At 39.6% G+C, this 21,182-nt stretch overlaps 2 protein-coding genes across 8 annotated transcripts in view; one reads left to right on the forward strand and one right to left on the reverse strand.

Moving 5' to 3' along the window:
- The window catches only part of Slc5a8 (solute carrier family 5 member 8), a 41,779-nt gene extending 39,446 nt beyond the window's left edge, over positions 1-2,333 (forward strand). Inside the window, exons 14-15 of the mRNA XM_031349319.1 lie at positions 587-666; positions 1,070-2,333. Of these exons, the coding sequence (XP_031205179.1) occupies positions 587-666; positions 1,070-1,195 (206 nt within the window). The 3' untranslated portion in view covers positions 1,196-2,333. The remainder of the gene's footprint in view (positions 1-586; positions 667-1,069) is intronic.
- An 8,255-nt stretch (positions 2,334-10,588) lies between these two features.
- The window catches only part of Ano4 (anoctamin 4), a 401,446-nt gene continuing 390,852 nt past the window's right edge, over positions 10,589-21,182 (reverse strand). For all 7 annotated transcript variants that reach the window (XM_031349070.1, XM_031349069.1, XM_031349068.1 and 4 more), the window contains 3 exons: positions 15,943-16,048; positions 13,443-13,638; positions 10,589-11,381 (listed from right to left, as the gene is read on the reverse strand). In XM_031349070.1, the coding sequence (XP_031204930.1) occupies positions 13,447-13,638; positions 15,943-16,048 (298 nt within the window). In that variant the 3' untranslated portion in view covers positions 10,589-11,381; positions 13,443-13,446. The remainder of the gene's footprint in view (positions 11,382-13,442; positions 13,639-15,942; positions 16,049-21,182) is intronic.

Raw genomic sequence — 21,182 nt, forward strand, 5'->3', positions numbered from 1 at the left:
AGAGGGGCAGAGGGGCAGAGGGATGGAGGGGCATGGAGGCAGGGGACAGAAGGGCAGAGGAGCAGAGGGGTAGAGGGGCATAGGGGTAGAGGTGGAGGGGGTAGGAGCAGAGGCAGAGGGGCAGAAGTAGAGAGGTAGAGGGTGAGGCAGTAGGGCAGAGAGGCAGAGGTGGAAGGGCAGGGAGCCGAGGCAGAGGCATATAGTTTGCCACTTTATGGGTAGGTTGTGTGGGTTGCTTTTTTATTTTTTTTTTTTAAATCATTTTTGGGACAGACAAGACTTTATCCCAGTGGCACCAGAGGAAGCAGTCAGGTTAGGATTTAGAACTACCATCTCTCTGCATCTCTATTTATCTATGAGATATCATAATATTCACATATAGCAATTAGAAGCTGTGGGGTCTGAGATCTAGGAGGGGTAAGTGGCAGCTGGATCTTCAGGGCTACTTTCAAGGTTTTCTTTGCATTTTATGTGTCTATAAAGCTGAATGTTCATAAGCTAAATGCTTGTGTGATGGGTGAGTAGGGGTCATTTTGTAGTTATAAGCTGTCTGTCGAACAATGTAAATAATGCATTTGTTTTTCAGGAGGAAGAAAACAGAACTTAGACCCCCGATTCTTACTAACCAAAGAGGACTTTTTATCCAATTTTGATGCATTTAAGAAAGTAAGTTAGGTTTTACTCTTAAATTAGGGAAGTGGATTTTTAATGACCTGAACAGAGCAACAGCTAGTCCCCAGCTCTTTTCTTAGACAGGCACACAGAAGGGATATTTCTATATCTGTATCACTATGTATATATGTGTACCTGTAGATGAAGGTATACAGTTAAAGATATGAACTATTTAAGAGAATATATGGATATCAATAGATAGTTCATAACCTCTTCACACAGCGCATACTGTACACCAGGCTAGCTTCTGCTGCCTTATATGGGTTTGGGTTTCACTCTCCCTTAGTAGATTACCAAGCTGATTTAGAGAAATACAAACAGTAGGTATCAATTATCTGTCATTGAACAAATAAAGTCTCCTTTTAAAAACATGTCCATGTTACCCTTTTTCTTTCAGAAGAATCACGTTTTAAACTATAAACTGCATCCTGTGGAAGTTGGTGGAACTGATAACCCTGCCTTCAACCATGTTGAGCTGAACTTCACAGATCACAGCGGCAAGATCAATGGGACTCGGTTGTGAAGCATCTCCAGGGCTAGATGCTATTGTATAATGTCTGTTTTTTTTTTTTAAACATGTTTTAAGATAGTTGGGTCAGATCAGTTTTTTCCCTATCATGACTATTTTTGGAAGATATATTTTGTTAAAACTAAATCCCAATTTGGTTTACTTTATACACTGATTTATTGATGCAACCCTGGAGTTGGGAGTTTCAACATGAGCTCTGGTTGCAAATATTATGACTACATACATGTGTGAAAGACAAATGTGGAGATACACACATGATATTTGATAATCAAAGGCATATTCTTACATTTGGGTATTCCTTACTGAAAATATTTTACTTGCTTTTGGTGCTAGTATGTATGTTCTGGGATCTTTACTAGAATTGTAAATCTTGGAAAGAGATTTCTTTCCTCCCCCTACATACTCAGTTTCTAGGCAGCAGGGCCATGAGGAAGAGCAGAGGATTTCTGTGAACTTTACTTCTGGATCAGCCCATGCTATAACCTTGCCACTGAGTCTGCTTCTGAATGGGCAAATAGCAGCATCCTGTCTAGGAGACCTTAGAGACCAGTGATCAAGTTCATCTTTAATACATGCTTGTGTCTGTTTTCCTCCCCTGAGATTCCTGATGATTGGCCAAGTACAGTGCTTATCGTAGACTATAGACAATTGACTATAGATTATAGTTTTTAATCTTCATTCCCAATTTCTGTTCTATTAACCTTGCTTTTGTAGGGCATGTTGTCTGTTCTTAACTATTCCAGCTTCCTGCTTGTAGCCCTGGGCTTAGATATGCCTTGGGACACCCAGTATAAATCATGTCACCTCTGTCCTTCAGTCCCCAGGCCCCAGCCTATACTAACACATGCTTCTTATATATTGGGTAACCCAAAAACATTATATATTTGAAAAATGTGAAGTCCCATGGACTCACATAATTGCTTTTAGTGCTGTTAAGTTGAATTACTAATTCATATAGTTAAAGAACTAAATTTTTTTTTCACGTGTTCCAGGTTACTAAATACATGCTTTGTTCTATTTTCTAAGATTTCAAGCAGTAGTTTCAAAGTTCTTAGCCATTTATTTGGCTATGTTCATAGCTACAACTTGTGTTACAGAGTTTCATCAATAACTTATTTTTCTATAATACCCACATTAGATATTGCTTAAAATTTTTAAGTTTTCAATATTTTTTTGTTGTTTTTTGTTTTTGTTTTTTGTTTTTTTTTTTTGTTTTTTTTGAGACAGGGTTTCTCTGTGTAGCTCTGGCTATCCTGGAACTCACTCTGTAGATCAGGCTGGCCTCAAACTCAGAAATCCGCCTGTCTCTGCCTCCTAAGTACTGGGATTAAAGGCGTGCGCCACCACTGCCTGGCAGTTTTCAATATTTTTAAAAAGGGAAATATTGATATTTTAAAAATAATTTATAATTTTATACATATTTTAACCTATTATATTTAAAAGCCATACTATTTACTTTTAAAGGCTGTTAACTGACATTAAAAACTAAAATACCCCAAAATATTAGCTTTTATCTGAAACAAAGCAATTTATATGCCATTTGAATCAACTATGTATTCTTGTATTTCTTATGTATATAGATCTATTTATTGATTACTATATTTGTAAACAAAAATCAAGTTTTGTGATTATCTTGCAGTACTCTAATGAGCATGGTCATGTAATCTTTTATATGTAATCTCATATAACTATGATTTGAAGCATAGTTATTTATTAGATGAATATATATATACATATATGATGTTTCAGTTTTAGCAATGAGAATCAGGTTATTTGAATAACTTTTTCTTTGATCTGACTGCACAGCGGTTACACAATGTGTTCTTCATGAGAAGTGGTATTCCAAATGAGTCTGACAACTTTCTATAAGACAAAGTATATCCTTGCTAGATTTGAAAATATCAGTTTTATTTTTACAAACACACAGGAGTGCCTGATAGAGTTCTTAAAGTCAAAAGATGTTGCTATTGCTTAAAAAAAAGTATTTGTTTTTAACTTCAAAACTTGGGACTAATATAAATATAGATGATATGTCAGCATATTAAAATATAAAGCAAATAATCTTTTCTTAGTTTTATTGAATCACAAAAACCTTAAAGGAAGAAAACAATTGTACAGGTTTTTTGTCGGTGTTGTGCTGCTGACAAGTATGTCTTTGACTTTGCCCTTAATTGTATTTAATGCTGATATAAGAATAAGGCTGCCCACCTCACAAAAATAGTGTGAAAAACCAGATTTTTGACAGACTAGGATCTCATTAATTCAAATAATTTGAGGCAAATTGTAACTTGCTAGATTTTTTTTGAACTAAGAAGAATTTGTACTATCATGATGTAGAGAAAGGACCCTCTCTAAAAAGTGTGTACCACAGGAGTAAAAACACATTTGAGGATCAACAGGAAAGACTATAAACATTAAAGAAAGACATGGCTCAGTCCTATTCATGCTAAGGAGAGATGAAAACTTTATAGGTCAGGTGTAAAACACCAGAGTCATGTTATCAATAGGTGGATTGTTCTTATGCTCCCTGTTGTTTCTCTTGAGACCAGTAGTTACCAACATGGGCCATTGTGTTTCTCTGGTGACATGTGGAGACATTTAAGTGTCCACAATAAGAGTGCTGGTGCCATGTAGGGAATTAGGTTCAGGAAAGAACCATTAGCACTCTGGATAATAGCCACGTCCTTTCAGAGGAGTCTGAAATGTGAACACATTTTCACAAGTAGTGGGTAACTATTTAAGCCAGTCTTTTGCCAGTGCAGCTCCTTTATGTCATTTCTATGATGGCCCCACATTAGGATGTTATGAAATACATGACTACTAAGATCTCCAAATTTCATTTTACTTATGAAAAGCACAGGGTGTGTGGTTTGTTTCATAAAATAGGCTGAACATATGATGTAGACACACTGGGTAGGGTTGAGGTTGAGAAACACCAAACAACCCTGTGAATTGATTCTTGGAGGAAACTCTGAGTCTTCCCATAAAGATTATTGATAAGGAGTCAACTGAAGAAAAGGGCTTGTGGTTCAGTGGTAAAACTCTTACTGAGCTTGTGCAAGATCCTAGGCTTCCTTCCCAGCATCACTGAGAACGGAGTCAACCTAGTGCGTGACCATTTAGTTCTTAAAAATGCCTCGGATGCATTTGGAGTAAACTTTTGTACCACTATTTGTGAAAATCTTGGGGAAGTTGAATATTTCTATATAAAATATGGTTACAAACCTATTTTTTCAATTTGCCGATTAAAGTTTCCATAAAAATTGTTGCAGTTGTCTGTTCTTGGAGTAAGCATCTGATTGGATATAATGGACGTTATCAAAGGCATTTCTATCCTATTTACTCCCTAAGGGACTCTCTTGAAGTAAATGCTGTGCATACATCATAAAACTGAAAGCAAACGAACTTACACAACTTTGTCATCGAGGACCATTTTATGTTTTAATTAACATCACATGCAAAGGCAGAAACTCTATGGTTTGCAGGATGGCATGTACCTCAAACAGCTGTGATTGAAAGCTTGGTCCACAGGGCAGCATTCCTGAGAGATGACTGAGTCTGTGGGGAGTGGGGGTCTAGTGCAGGTCTTTAGGTGTAAGCATTAATGCCCTCAGAAGTGACTGTTGTATTATGCCATTATCCTTACTTCAGCCTCTGATGCATTTGAGCTCTGACCACTTGCTTCTTTCCCTGTCCCAGTCGTGACGAGTCACTTTTATCAGAGGCTGAAGCACATGGCTGCATCAGCTATGCCTGGAACTTTGAGAACTGTGAGCTTAACGAGTCTTGCCCTTTTAAAGATTTAATTGACTCGAGTCTTTCGTTGTAGTAATACAAAGGGCACAAAACTGGTAGAATAAAGGATCTATAATTCAGGGGAGAAGCCCTTGCAAAAGACTTGACATAACATAAACAACATAAAAGTACAAAAAAGGACAAACTTTTTTGTATCGACTTCAAGTTTTAGTTGAGAAAAATTAAATAATTTTGTGTGAATAATTGCTGGTAATAGCAAGACTTCAGATTAGAGTTAGAGACACCAAATCTGAACTTTTTAATCTTCTTGAAAAAAATACCATTGGAAGCTTTAAAGTTAAAATTTTTATCTCAAGGCTATAATTTGCTTGCTATAAGATTCAGTGGCCAATCAAGCTGATAAAAGGTTAAGGTACAAAACCATGGTTATATCCAACTGCCTAATTTGGAAAAGTGTTCTGCAAATAGCTGCCAAGTCTCCTGCTTGGCAAGAACTTCCCTTTTCTTTGGCCACTTGAGGTCATTCATTGAATTGAAGTGCCTATTTGCTCTCTGTCCAATCACAGGGTGAGCAAAATTCCAATTTTCCAGAGAGGGGAATTCCATGTGACCTTTCAATCTGAAAGTTAGATTAGATCTTTGGGATTTAAATTCATTGAGCCAAAGGATATTTTGAAAAGTGCCAATTTTATCATTCATTCCTATTTCATGAACACTCATTTTCTCATTTTAAAAAGGCCCATTTTACTTTTCTCTTTGTTTAGGTGAACTCATCCCAAAGGGCACAGAGTATCCATTGATAGTGTTTAATCATGATGTTCCCATCCACTTCTGCATGGGTAGATTTAGAATCCTTCTCTGCTTTCCTCTGTTCCCCTTTTGTCCCCTGGATGATCCACAGTGACCACTTCACATTCTGTACTGGCCTGTGTCAGCATCACCTGGAGGGGCTGGGCTGTACTCCTAGTTTCTGATTAGGCAGCACTGGCACAGAGCCCTGGATTTTAAGTCTCAATTTCTTGAGGAAGATGGTGGTTCTGGTCTGTGAATCACATACTGACGATTGTGCTTCTAATTCACAGTGACCTCTTTGGAAGCTCAATTTGATGACGCCCCTGACTCAAGAGTTGCTATGCCCTCATTGTATAATAAAACCCATACTCTTCAGTCAGATTGTTGTGCTGTCACTTTCTGTGTTACACGGAGAGTCCCATGATGTACTATGCATGCCACACACTCCTTTTTTCTTGTTATTTTAAATGCTCTCCTCTTACACAGGCAGCCCGACAAATACCTTTGAAACAAATAATTGCTCAGCTATTAGAAGCTAGCAACATGTATCTCAGTTCCCTCTCTTCTGTTTCTTTGGGTGGTTTTATCTTGTACTTACTGACACCTTTAGCAATTTCCATATACTTCACATGTGTAGGATGCACTCAGCTGTCTCTTCAGTGGTACACACTACTCTCTATTTCTGTACTGGGATGTTTTCTGTGAGCTCATGATTTTCCTCCCAGCCCCAAGCTCCCAGAATAACAACTCTTAGACTTAGATATATTTACAATTGCCTAGGCCAAAGCTTTGCATGTTCTCCATCTAGCTCATAATTTAACACTCTGTTTATTCTAATCTGAGTTCCACCACTTGGCTAGTTATTTCTGCTTAGCTTTCATGAGTCTGTCCTCCTTAGGTGTCCTGGGGCCAATCCTGTGCACCTCTCTATTCCAGAATCTTGTTCCTACTGAACTCCCACCCTCTATTTCCTGCCTAAGCTAATAGGCCAACAACATTTTTTTTTTTTTTTATTGACGGGTGAATGGTTTTATACAGTGCATAAGGCATTATCTTTACACATTTCTGATGTTTTGTTCATGTGAAGGGGCCATCCATTCCAGTTACCTTCCTGACTTCTCTCTGACCTCAACTGCTCATGGAAACAAGGAACAATTATAGAGCTCAGTCAATTTGAGTGAGGGGTTAGTCCTAGTTCAAGCATAGACTTTCTCCACTTAGGAGCTACTGCTTGAGAGATGTAGACCCCACCTCCTTGCACAAATTATCTTTATCCCTCAAGCCTGGAACAGCATACCCTGCCTCAAGGTTATTGAACTGCTTGAGGGACTCTCTGTAACAGTCATGTGGCTCAGTCCCTGAATTATTTCAGGTTTTATTCAAATGTCACTCTCCAGGTAAGGTATTCTCTGGTCTCTACCTAATATTGCAGGTTCCTACCTAACACTTCCTAGCTACTTTCTAATGTTAGTTCTCTTTAGACATGGTGGGGCATCCCTGAAATCCTAGCACTCAGTAGGCAGAGATAGGAGAATCAGGAGTTCAAGGGCATCCTCAGCTACATAATGATTTCAAGACTATCCTAGGCTACATGAAGCCTTGTCTCAAGAACAAACAAACAAACAAACAAAAAGAAATCTATTAAGTGTTTATCAAGTACATACACACACAATACAAAGGTTTCGATTTTTAGTCAATGAAGAATTTCTGCAAATTTCAAAGACCAAACCTCCTTCATAGTGATTTGAAGGATAATCCAGAGACTGCTCCACCTGGGAATCCTTCCCATATTCAATCACCAAACCCAGACACCATAGTGGATGACAGCAAGTGCTAGCTGACAGGAGCCTGATATAGCTATCTCCTGTGAGGCTCTGCCAGTGTCCAACTAATACAGAAGTAGAGGCTCACAGCCATCCATTGGACTGAGAACAGGGTCCCTAATGAAGGAGCTAGAGAAAGGACCCAAGGAGCTGAAGGGTTTGCAGCCCCTTAGGAGGAACAATATGAACTAACTAGTACCCTCAGAACTCCCAGGGACTAAACTACCAACCAAAGAGTACACATGGGGTGGGGGGACTCATGGATCCAGCTGCATATGTAGTAGAGGATGGCCTAGTTGGGAGGAGAGGCCCTTAGTCCTGTGAAGGTTCTATGCCCCAGTGTAGGGGAATGCCAAGGCCAGGAAGCAGGAGAGTGGGTTGGTGAACAGGGGGAGAGAGGAGGAAACAGGGTTTTTTTTTGTTTGTTTGTTTGTTTTTTTTGAGGGGAAACCGGGAAAGGGGATATCATTTGAAATATAAATAAAGAAAATATCTTTAAAAAAAAAGAATAAGAGGGGGAAAAACAGATTTTGTGGGTGGACTGGAGCTGGGCATGGTGGTGATGGTGTATGGAAGGATATGGGAGGACCAGGTGGGAAGGGGGAGGGAAGAAGGGGCTAGGAAAAGAAATGAGGGGAGAGGTAGCTAGGACTGAAGACTATCTGAGGGGCAGTATGAAACTCTAGTGAAGTGGAAACTTCCTATAAGAAAGTGATCCTCATGACGTCTCCAAATAATAAAGAAGATGGAACCCCTGCTAGCCATCTCCTGTCACCAAGTGAAGCATCCAGTGCTTGACCTGGGTCTCATCCAATTGAGTTGTTTGCCCAAATGGTCACATGGAAATCCATCCCCCCCCAAACCCTAGGCTGTTGCCTAGACTATATATAGGCTGCTCTCCACAAACTGACAGTAAGGTCCCAGTGCTGAAGACAGCACTCATACAACTCATTGAACATGGAGAGATTGAGCCTGTACCTATGTAGAACCTTTACCCACCACCACCATGTTCTAGTGTTTATGACATAGAAAGGTACTCTGCAGGCTACCAAGAGAGGAAAGTTAACACTAACCCAACCACAAAACCTCTACTTTACAATCTGTCCTGCTTGTAGGGTATGCTAGGGCAATGGTGGCATAAATCTTACGGGAGTAACCAGTTTATGTTTGATTTAACTTAAGGTCCATTCAGCAAGATGGAACTGATACTTGATACTACTTGGGTGACCAAGAACCAGAATCTAGGTAGTTCAGAGACCTAGAGTAAAACTAAGTACTACTGGTCTAAAAACATATAAGAATAAGATGATTCCTAATAATATAAAGCTATACCTTATCCAGTCATCATCCATGAGGCTTCTTCTTTCAGCAGATGAGAATAAATACAGAGACCCACAACAAAACATTATGCAGAGAGAGAGAGAGAGAGAGAGAGAGAGAGAGAGAGACAGACAGAGAGACAGAGAGAGACAGAGACAGAGAGACAGAGAGAGACAGAGACAGAGTTGGACAGACAGACAGACAGATAGACAGACAGACAGACAGACAGACCTTGGAATACACAGCTCTAAGCATGATGTCTCCATCAAATATCTCCCCTCTGGGATCAGAGAACCCGTGGAAAGGAAGGCAGAAAGAACTGGCGAAACAGGGCACAGAGGACACCAGGAGAGAGAGGTTCTCTAACAACTGAGCAAAGCTTATATGAATTCAGAGACTGAAGCAGCAAGCACAGGGCCTACAGGGGTCTGTGAGGATTAATATTTTACTAGCTGGACTGTCTTATCAGAAAGACCTCCAGACAACCTAAGAAATGGTTGAAATTCTTATCTGTCCAAAGCCCCCAGTGACCATCTGTTTCTAACTCATTCCAGGAGAGTCCAGGTCTACCCTTTGGTGGATCTACTTTTGGTGGATGATGGAGGCACTTTTATCTCTCCCTCTGACATATCAAGTTGACACACACAGATGAACACACACTCAGAAGAAGCTAAGGGAAGTGGTGGCTGTAGCTTCAGTGTGTCCCCCAAATGTTCGCAGGCTGAAAGCCTGTGTCTTGTTGTGTTAGTTTTGATACCATGATGCCTGGGAACTAGTGAAGTATATTAGGTTAATGGTAAAGATTAATGTAATTCTTGCAGACTTAGGGATCTGTGATACCAGACTGCTACCAGAAATAAGTGAGCCTGATTCCTGAGTTTCTGAGACATCTTCTCTTGCCAGGTTGTCTGTCCTTCTGCACACAGCTACTTCCCTTTTTGCCGTTATATCATTCTGCCACAAATGGTGGCTTCCCCAACAGTGGCCAGACACTTGAGGCCAACCAAGCTTGAAATTTCAACCTTTAAAAGCTGTGATCTAAATAAACCTCTCTTCTTTATAGAGTGTTCAGTCTTAATTTTTTTTGTTACATAAACATGGACTAGTATAATATGGGCATATAAATTTGACCATAGTAATCATTTCATGCTAATCATATGATGATATAAAATGGTGTACAGCTCCAATACATGTGAGGAAAATGAATTTGAAAGAATCTGCATCTCTGGCAGTAGAGTAATAATAAAAACCATATTTCCAGCCCCACCAATTCCCCAGGCAGGTGGCTTTTCTTCAGAATTAGTATATTTTAACACACAGGAACATAAAAGCATTCTAAGTATTGATAATCAAATTTCCTGTTCCCCCTACATTATGGTACCAGTAGTATTTTCAAACTCTTTCTGTTGATTTTTAAGCAATCTGCCCTGTGCCCTAAGAAGACACAATGAAAGCTAGATGTAAAGGATGAGCAGGGAGGGGAAGCACACTTAGGGAGAGAGGGTTTGCCACTAATATTGTAGTGTGAGAAAGCTTGCCACTAATATTGTAGTGTGAGAAAGCTTGCCACTAATGTTGTAGTATGAGAAAGCTTGCCACTAATATTGTAGTGTGAGAAAGCTTGCAATAAAAGTTCGCACCATGTTATCCCTTTTATTCCAGGAGAAAAATACAACAGAAGTTCAGAAGAGCCAGCTGAAAATATTCCATGTGCATAAATTTATTTTAAATTCTATTGTATGACATTATACAAGCAATTAAACATGGCTTCATGTTGGTGACTGTTTAAATGTGAAAATTCATCATTCATGTCAGTACTTTTTTTTTTGGCTATTTACAGGTAAGGAATGCCTATGTATTTTATATACCTCTGCATTTGTATGTACATATGTAGGAATACATGTCTATACATATGTACACACAGAAATACATCTATGGCCATACACATAGCTATAGATATGTCATATAGAATAATCTCTTCAGAAAGTCTGAACTTAAAAAGAAAGAAAGAAAAAGTTGTAAACAGGGTCTTCTCTCTGTCATTTGGTGATGTAGAACAGGACAGGATGACATTCTAGGAATGTGTCCAGGTGTCCAAATACCCTTTTTAAGCCCAGTGTCTGTAAAATTCACATAGGATAGAATGCAAAAAAGGTAGCAAACTGGCTAAAAAAACAGGCCCAGTATACAAGTCTCCCCTTGGTTTTAAAAACTTGAGAATGTAACTGCCCATAACGTGCATGCTTGCTCGGTCAAGAATGGTCTATGGATAGATAGCAATTGTGTGCTGGACTGCAGCGTGGTTTCACGACAGCAGGACTCCACCTCAGTCAGCCATCTCCTTGCTGCCACCCTGCCTGTGGCTGCGCAGCGGCGGTGTCTGCAGCATGCACTGCGCATGTGCTGCTAGTCATTCACTTGAATGTGCTTTTGCACTGCCCGAAGACGTAAACAAAATTCAGGTCTTTCACCTGAAAATCAGCTGTCACCTGGCAAGAGAAAAGACACCAGGATTGTACACACTTAGGCCACCTCTACACCACAGTGCTCCATAGCTCGAGAACTTACCATATGCCAAAGGCATTCAAAGAATTAGGACCCCCCGCCCCCAGAAAGAAGAAGTAAAAGTTGGAAAAAAACATTATGTCTGCTTTATGACACGTGAGTCAGAGAGACAATCTAAAGTATTATGGATCCTATGGGCTCTTGTGGGAATACAGACAGACAAAAATCATGCTTTATAATATAAATGAGAGGTAGGCAGAGAGCAGCATGTAGTGTTGTAGGCAGAAGACTCCTCCTCCAAGATGAGTCACTTGACTTGCAGCCCAGCTCAGCCTCTAAGGACAATGGCATGCATCCATGCCTTGGTCTACGGTCACTGGAACTTTCAGGGGCAATTCTCCACAGTGATGTCCTTCTCCTTCCACACCCAAAGCTATTGGATATGCTCAGTCTTTCTTCTCCATAGACTCATTAGAATGAGTCAGGGGCTGGGAGATAAAACATACACTAGACTCCCAGGAAGTGAAAACCAGAATGCCTCATCTCCTGCATTGCCCCCCTTCTTTACTTTCCCACACACAGAAACCAAGTCCAAGTGCCAGATCACACACAGAGAGAATGTGAAAGGCAGATACGGAATCCAGCTGGCTACACCATGGTGCTTAACAGTAAGACACAGGCTGGAGAGCATTCTACAGCATGTTAGTGCTTGGTAAATGCCACACGGGCATTTCCTCATTTGAGCTGCTTATCAGCCCTGCTCAACAGGTAGACCTACTCAAGTTTGTAATTTTCCCACTTTCTGGCGCAGCCAGAGAGTAATCATTGGAAATGGCAGAATTATTTCATTTGTTATGGAGCCTAAGTCTTGTTAACATCTGAATATGGGGTGGGAGTTCGGGTGTTGATTCCTGCAGGATTTAGTTCTATCTTATTTCCACCACATTCGGCCTCTTGTCAAAGTCATAATCACCTGCCCACTGTCAACATGCAGCGAGGCTGCATGCAAGTTTACCATGGACAATATGCATCTCTGCAAATACTGTTACAGTTAGCTAACAGGGAATTCCTTTTCTCTACATCTCAGTTTTCCTTTGGAGGTAGGTAGAATTTGAAAAAAAAAAAAAACCTCAAAGTTTTTGCTCAAATAATGAAGAAAATGTTAAGGAACATGAAAGGTCAAAGGATTCCCTCCTGCCATAATATTAGTCTCATGGAGTATGAGAACAGAGGGTTCATATAAGCAACTCATTACAGAGGAAATGTAGGCTCTGAGAAGCTAGGTAACTGGTTTGACATCACACAACTAGTAACTGACTAGGAAGCTGTCAGAGCTTTTCATGTTGGCCAGGATGTGTGATGGCTCTATTGAGTTTTCATGCAACATTATACAGCTTCATTCTATCTGACTTTTATTCATCGAACATACACTTATTAAGTTCCACAGGCCTCACACTAACTAGTTGGAAGAATTAGAATTTTAATCCATACAGCTTTCCCTAGTGAGCATACTACTGTGTTGAGAAAGCCTGATTGATAGCTTTTGAGGACCATTGATGGAACATTTACAAATTGGTATTTATCTCTTAGCACATTGCTCATGGTAGAGACCAGAGGTGTTAAATCTGAATGGGCTGAGAGGTCTGGGAAACCTTCTCAGAAGGTGTGGGCGTGATACAAAAAGGCAGCTGGAAAAATGTGAGTGCGTGATAGAGGGACATTGGCTCTTGGGGAGGGGAGATGCAGACTCTGACCAGGAGGAAGGGGATACTTGTGCTGGGGATAGAAGGAGAACAGCCTGGCTGGAGCAGAAGGAAGAGGAAAGTGTATCTTACCTGGGCCAACATCTGGCAGGGAAGCAGAAGGTAGTCTGGCCATGTGGGAGGAAGGATTGAATTGCAGCAACTAGCTGGTTTTGGAAGCATCTAAGTAGCTTATTTTGACCCTTGTTAGCAAACACTCTATACTCAGTTTCTGGGTGTTTGAAACAGCTGCTCTGCACCTGACCTGGGTGTGGCTTCCCCCTAGGCACAATGGTCACCTACCTTGTCATGGCCACTCATTGTGATGTGCTTTTCCGTTCTTCTTCCTCTCCTTCCGTTCTTTCTGGAGGCGCTCCAGTTCAGCCTCATACATCATCTCCTGGATCAAGTACTTCTCTCTCCTCATCCGGTCCCTTAGATCTTTTGGGAGGTCTGGTATCAGATAGGAAATGAGGTGCTTTATACAAAACACGAGGTGCTAAAAACACAACAGAGAAACACAGTGGAATCAGAAGGAGGGGTTGGACCCAGGACATCAGGGAAGTGGGAAGAGGCTGGGGGAGGCATACACTGAAAGGGCAAAGGGTAGGTGAGAACTGAACTTGGTTTGCTGACACCATCTAGAGAGGAGTACCAGGGGCTCAGGGAGAGCTAAGAAGAGATGCTCAAAGTAAAGAAGAGCAGGAAAACAGAAATCCAGGAGCAAGTCCTGGCTCAGCGGCTTTCACTTAGGAGCCGACCTGAGCATAGGTCACTTAACTATGCTCAAACCAGTCAGGCTATAATAATTAGAATTAGTTTGAAGATTCTTTGTAGATTGTTAAGTGCTTTGCACAACCCAGTGAGAGTCACCCATGGGTCTGGGGAAATGGTCATTTCAAGAAGAAAGATTCTCTCTTTGGGAAAGCGCCACACATTCATTACCTGAGATGTGACTGGCTGGAACTCTATAATCATAGTCACTTTTGTCTGTCTGTGTCCTGATGACTGGTGAATTACCAGATGACAGTGTGATAAAGAGTCTTTGTAATTCTAAACTACTTTAATCACAATAAAGCTGTGCTGAAGGATAGCGATAAGGAGTCTCCATTTATTTAAAACAAACTCAGTGTCACACAGCCCGCACAAAATTCTGCCAATCAAGAGGTTTTTCTGCATCCTTCTAGTGCTTTAAATAGTTAACAACAATATACAGAAAGGGTATGGAAAGTTCTAAATGGAAAGCCACTCAGTAGCTACCCTTATATTTTATGTATAGTGTGCATGCATGTGTGTGTGCATGTGTGCATGAGTGTGTGCATGTGTGTGAGTGTCCACATATGTGTTTACAGATGTGCTTGTTATTGTGTATGCATGCAGAGGCTACTGGTCTCTGCATGTTGGGAGTCTTTCTCCATCATATTTCATCTTAGATTTGATTGACAGGTCTCTCATTCAGACTGGAGCTTACCATTTGGGCCAGAGTGGCAGGTCAGGAGGCTCCTGGAACCCACCTGTCTTCACTTCTCCTTGGGCTGCCATTATAGGCATGTCCCACCTCACCTTACTTTCACATCGGTACTGAGATCCAAATGCAAACTCTCATATTTGCCTGCAAGCTCTTTACCCATTGAGCCAATTTGAGAGTAGCCTTTCTTATGTAGTTTGAAAAAAATATAAGACCAGGTTGGTTAAGCATATTTGTTTTTTATTTATTTATAGACAAGGTCTTCTTGGGCTCAGAAATCTCTGTGTTGACCGGGCCGACCTAGAACTCAGGTATCTCACTGTCTCTGCTCCATTAGTGTTGGGATTAAAGGCCTGTACTACCACACTTGGGAGACATTTCTTCTTTAAAGTGGGACTGGGGATGGCTCACTGAGTCAAAGATCCTTACCACCAAGCCTGGCAAACTGAATTCACATACCCCAGAAGGTAGAAGGAAAGAACTGACTGCAGCAAGAAGCCACCCCCTGGAGGCCACACATTCACATTGGCATTAGTATACATGTGCACGCACACACAAAGAAACAGATATAGTAAAGATGTCTAAACATAGGGACTTAGCCATCAATTAGTTTATTTCCAGGGCATAGGAGCTTAATATCTTCCCTTGGCTGTCTGGAGTGATGGGACAAAGTGATGATAGAGTTGTCTCAAAGTTTTAATAAGACACTTCCAGTCCAAAAGAAGACATCTCTGGTTTGCACAAATCTGACTCCAATATATGTGACAAGAGATAGAATTGACTTTATAAATGGAATTATAGCAATACAAAATTTCCTAAAAGCCCCAAAGAAAATAGTTGATACATTTTAACCAAAACATAATAAAAGCAATTGCCAGGAAGACCATGCATCCTAGGTCTCTTTGACTCTCTAGGTAATGCTACAGTGATGCCCAGAGAGGCAACAGGTGGAACATCAAGCTCAATGTCTTCTAGACTGTCTGGGAGCATCTCCTGCACCATCTTGGAGAAAGGACATCACAAGCAATATCTCAGCACCTGTGGAGGCAGGGATGGGAAAACCGCATTTCTCTTAAAGATTCTGAATCATAATCCTAGAATATTTAAATGCAGGGCCTATGATTCCTGCTTTCTTACTAAGAGACTTTGGAACATTTCCTGGAAAACTTGAATGCTCCAATTAAGGAAAAAGATGAAAGTGAAGATACAGTATATGGCCGTGCTACTTTAGAATGTTCGGTGCTGGCACTGGACGTCTCCATCACGTTTTTCCTTATTACTGCAAGTGACTTTGTTATACCAAAGGAAATAAAGGAACCATTTGAGAAAACTCACCTCAAACACAATGATAAAAGCCAGCCGAGCTGCGAGGACATGCCAGAACTGCAGTGTGTAGCCATAGGGTGCCAAAGAGTGAGGAGGGTCCCGATAGTCTCGATATCTACAAACACATAAGAAGGTTGTATCCTAACCCTGATTCTCCAGGTCCTCAAATCTCTTCCATCTTCACCATGAAGTCTTTATACACACATTGAACAAATATTGAAGGAAAAAACCTTTCTCTAAGCTAGACATCTGTTATTTTGTTTGTCTATAATCTCTCTTCTTCTCTGGGTAATCACTCACGGTGGTTGGATAAGAATGACTTCTCATTCAACTTCAGCTAAATAGATTCTTAAGACTCATCACCAGGATGCTTGTTAGAACTATTATTAAATAAATTATCACTAAGTCTACAGAAATGCTAAAGGCTACCACAAATTAGATGGGGAAGCAGGGAGGGAGGGAGGGAGGAAGAAAGGGAGAGAGGGACAGATGGAAGGAGGGAGAGAGACAACATGCTAGAGGAAAAAAAAACCCAAGGGGAACAGAGAATATTCTGCTGACTCTACCCAACTCTTAGCACTTTTATTTTAAAAGAAACTTGCTGTGTCTTCTTGATGCTGCTTTCTGCCTTAAACTGCAAATTTCTCTTTGTGCATGTCAATTTACATGGGATTTATGCTGCTTGCCATTAACAAGTCCTTCCAAGTTCATCCTCAGCCTCTAACATTTGAATTGACATAGAGCTGTGTATGTGTTTGTTAAACACCTATGTAGGGTCAGGCATCATCCTAAAAACTTTGATCTACACAAGTACAATGCATCGTTGCTGTTATCATCATGAATGTCACTATTGAAAAGTGTCCCCAGCATCATAAAGTTTTCATGCATTTAGAATGATCTGGATGTACTGGTTGTTAGAACATATTTGCTGTAGAGAAGCACAGAATTCTATTGTCTGAATAAAAATTATGATTTTTTTTTTTTGTAAAAAGTGGAGCCTGACCTTTAACCTTAGAATCAGTATTGATCTACAGATGATTCAGAGTAAGTTGTTATAAAGACTATGCTTGAAATAGATCAAGTACTTGAAATAATATTAGTGGTCACCATTATCACCACCGAAATCATCATATTAATTATTTTTGTTAGTGTCTTTGGGTGTGTATGATAATATGCCATGAAGCTTTTATTACTAGAGGAATACTGATGATAAATATTTTGTGCTAAAATTGAGTGAATGGTTGGATGCCTCTAAGTTGGTAATAGGGATCAGGCCAAGCACTGAAATTCCTACCCTCTAATATGTAGTTATTCATCCGACCCCAGTGCAGGTCCAATAATTACACATGGAGTTCCAGGAAGATGAACTTTCTCCAGGACTGAAAGTTTACACAGATTCCCCTAACATCCATTTACTTAAGCTGAGCTACTCAATAGCCAGGGGTCATGTTATTCCTCCACTCATTTTTAAGGCACTAGTGTTTCAGAAATACTCTTAAGTAGATACTCTAGAAGAAAAATGCAAATACACCTTATTATACTTGTGGTTATTAGACAAAACTATATTTTTAAAAAGTCTAGACTTCAAATTTTTTTGCAGTCTCTTCCTCTTTGACTCTGTAAACTTTTTTCATATCAGTATCCACAACAAAATTTACAGAATTCTTGTTTGGGCATCAGTTGTCTATATCAAGAAAATTAGGTTCTGTCTGTCTTGCTCTAGTCTTTCTTTTCCACTCTGGATTTGCAGATTATTACCTCAAATGCCCTGAGTTATGCCTTTACCTACCCTTGACCCTAAGGCCATAAATTAGAAAAATGGTCATGCTCAGATGCTGTCTCTGCCTTATTTTTGTTTTGGTGCTTGGAATTGAACCCAGGGCTTCCTTGTGATAAGCACTGGGTTATGTGCTCTGGCCCTGAAATCTACCTTAGCCCTGTTGCTTGGCTTTTATGTATGTATTTATTTATTTATTTACTTATTTAATTTGTATGAGTACACTGTCACTCTAGAAGAGGGCATTAGATCCCATCACAGATGATTGTGAGCCACCATATGTTTGTTGGGAATTGAACTCAGGACCTCTGGAAGAGCATGCAGCGCTCTTAACCACTGAGCCATCTCTCCAGCCATTGCTTGGCTTTTGATGTGGGATTATTTAGTTGTCAAGTGATGGGTTGCCTGTTCTCTGTGCTAGTTTCAGTGAAACATTCCCTTTTGGCTAAAATAAACGCACCCCTAAGCCGCCTTTATTTTCAAGACATATTTGACTGGAAATTCATATTTCACTGGAAATAATTTATTTCCATTTTTTTTTAACTGTGAAAGAGTAGCAAGTAGACTCCTAGCCAATATAGGGGGAGGGGTGTCAAGATGTCCTGTTGGCATTCCCAGATGCCCTGAAACATTACAGCAATTCTAATTTTCAGGACAACAATCTTGTTTGTTTTCAGTTTTATTCTCTGTGTGGGGCTTTCATAAATAAAACCAAGCATATTTTCTCTCCTTTGTATTTAATATAAGAAGCACTTAAATATTTTGATTTCCTGTGAAATGTACCTTAGTTATTATGTAATATATCTTTGAATTTTCTTTTTTTTTTTAATTTTTATTAGATATTTTCTTTATGTACATGTAAACTTCTCCCTTCCCAGTTTCCCCTCTAAAAAACAAAGAAACAAACAAAAACAACAAAAACAAACCCCAGTTGCCTCCCCACTCCCCATGCCTGCCACCCAACCCTCTCCTGCTTATTGGCCCTGGAATTACCCCACACTGGGGCACAGAACCTTCACAGGGCCGAGGTCCTCTCCTCCCATTGATGATCGAATTTGCAATCCTCCACTATACACATGCTGTCAGAAAATTTTCTATTTCTACTTCCATGACAGTGCCACATTAATTACTCACTATATATTGTGCCTTAGCATAAGATAAATCTTGTATTATTATTTTTGTCAAAAGAATCTGGACTGGTTTTCATCCTTTGCATCTACATGTAACTTTACTGTGGTCCTCAGGCACACAGAACTGCTCTAAAAGTAATTCCCAATTTATAAGTAAACGTTATAAGTAAACGTCTGTTATAAGTCTATTTAGTTAACTTATTTATTTGACACTTCCTCATCCTTCGCATTTCTTTTGTTGCATTCCATTTTTATCATTGACACATGCAGTGGCAGTTTGAATGAGAAGTGCCCCCCATAGTCTTGTGTATTTAAACAACAGTCCCAGTTGGGGATGTTATGGAACCTTTACGAGGTAGAGCCTTGCTAGTGGAGGTGTGTCACTGGATTGGGCTTTGAGGGTTTACAGCCTTGCACCTCCTCCAAACTTTTCTCTCTGGTTCCTGTGCATGGATAAGAGGTGATCAGCCAGCTTCTTGATCCTACTGCCTGCTGCCGTGTCTTCTTGGCATTATGGACTTTCCCGTTGGAAACTTAAGCCAAAGTGAACTCTTTTATAAGTTGTAATTATATTCCATAATGACAACAGAAAAGTAACAAATACATATGTTTGCTTATTCGGTTGTGAGGATGTTATACAGTTTACTTTCATTTGCTTTTGAGCTTGATATAAGGATATTATACCTTTAAGATTTCTTTTTATTTTATATTATGTTTTTTAGTGTGTGAATGTATATGTGTGATTTCATGAGCCCACAAAGTCCATAGGGGGCATCAGATACACTAAAGATGGAGTTCCAGGTCCTCTTTGCAAGTAATATGTATTCTTTACCACTGACCTATCTCTCCAACCCACAATGTCTATGGAATAATATACAGTCTTAAAGTCTTCTGAAGCTTGCTTTCTTATTTTCTGTTATGTTGCCTGCCATGTCTTTATTTTCATTACTCTATAGTTATATAGTGTGGTTATATTATAGTTGTTTTATGTAGCATATGTCTAGAATAGGCTTGCTAATTCTCTATTTTTTTCAGCTTCAGATCATGGGAAACCTTGAAACAAAGCTTAAGACTACCCAGTTGAGCAGATCCTCTTTGGGTAGAAGCTGATCATTGTACTCTTGTGTACTCTTGGCTCCTGATCGGCTTAGTTCTGCCTTTAGGAAACTATTTGTTTCCAGGTCACTGATCCACTTTGAGAAGGTGTTTTAAAAACTTAACAGCATGTTCAGATGTTTTCAAGCTGAGTGCCAACTCAGGTGCATCATGTGACACATAACTGAAAAAGAATTCTAACACTGCCTTTTCTATGGTGAATGTATATATGTATTTTACACATATGTGTATATATTTCGCTTGCAATTGAAGGCCTTAAAGAAAGATGAAAATATTATTTCAGAAAAGATTAAAAACATTAAGCAAAATGATCACAATTTAAATGAATAAAGATATCAATCCCATTTGTGTTAGTCATTGTGAAAGGTACTTTTTTTTTAGATTTTTTTTGATTTTTTTTTTTATTAGATGTTTTCTTTACAATATCCCCTTTCCCAGGTTCCCTTCTAAAAGAAAAAAGAAAATAAAATAAGAAAAAAATAAAAATAAAAAAACCCCAAACTAAAACAATCTCCTGTTCCCTCCCCCCTCCCCCTACTCACCAGCCCACCCTCTCCCACTTCCTGACCCTGGCCTTCCCCTACACTGGGGCATAGAACCTTCAGAGGACCAAGATCCTCTCCTCCCATTGATGACTGACTTGGCCATCCTCTGCTACATATGCAGCTGGAGCCATGAGTCCCCCCATGTGTACTCTTTGGTTGGAGTTTAGTCCCTGAGTTGGAGTTTAGTTCTGAGGGTATAGTTAGTTCACATTGTTGTTCATGCTAAGAGGCTGCAAACCCTTCAGCTCCTTGGGTCTGTGAAAGGTACTTTTATTTCATTGTGTAGGACAGCTAGACTTATGCAACAGGAAGCAAAAGCTGAAAAGTGTTCCATACTTTATTTTTATTTTTTTCATTTATTTATTCATTTTTTTCAATAAACTGGACAGTTTATTCTCAATGAGACAACCTATAGTATTTTTAAAATTATTATAGACATTATTTGCATATTTAAAACATAATTTCTTTTTTTTAACTTTTATTGAATTATCAGAAAAGTTAATGATTTCAATTTATCTGAATTTGTTAACATTTAAAAACATATTTTAATTAAATAGAATTGAATCACATTCTTGTTCCCCTTTTGTACCACCGCTCTTCCCATAGACCCCTGCTTCAATACCTATAATATATTTTTTGTTGTATTCCTTAAAATTTATAAAATATTATAAAAATAAAAAT

Source organism: Mastomys coucha, unplaced genomic scaffold (genome assembly GCF_008632895.1).
Source record: "Mastomys coucha isolate ucsf_1 unplaced genomic scaffold, UCSF_Mcou_1 pScaffold4, whole genome shotgun sequence".
NCBI classification, from domain to species: domain Eukaryota; kingdom Metazoa; phylum Chordata; class Mammalia; order Rodentia; family Muridae; genus Mastomys; species Mastomys coucha.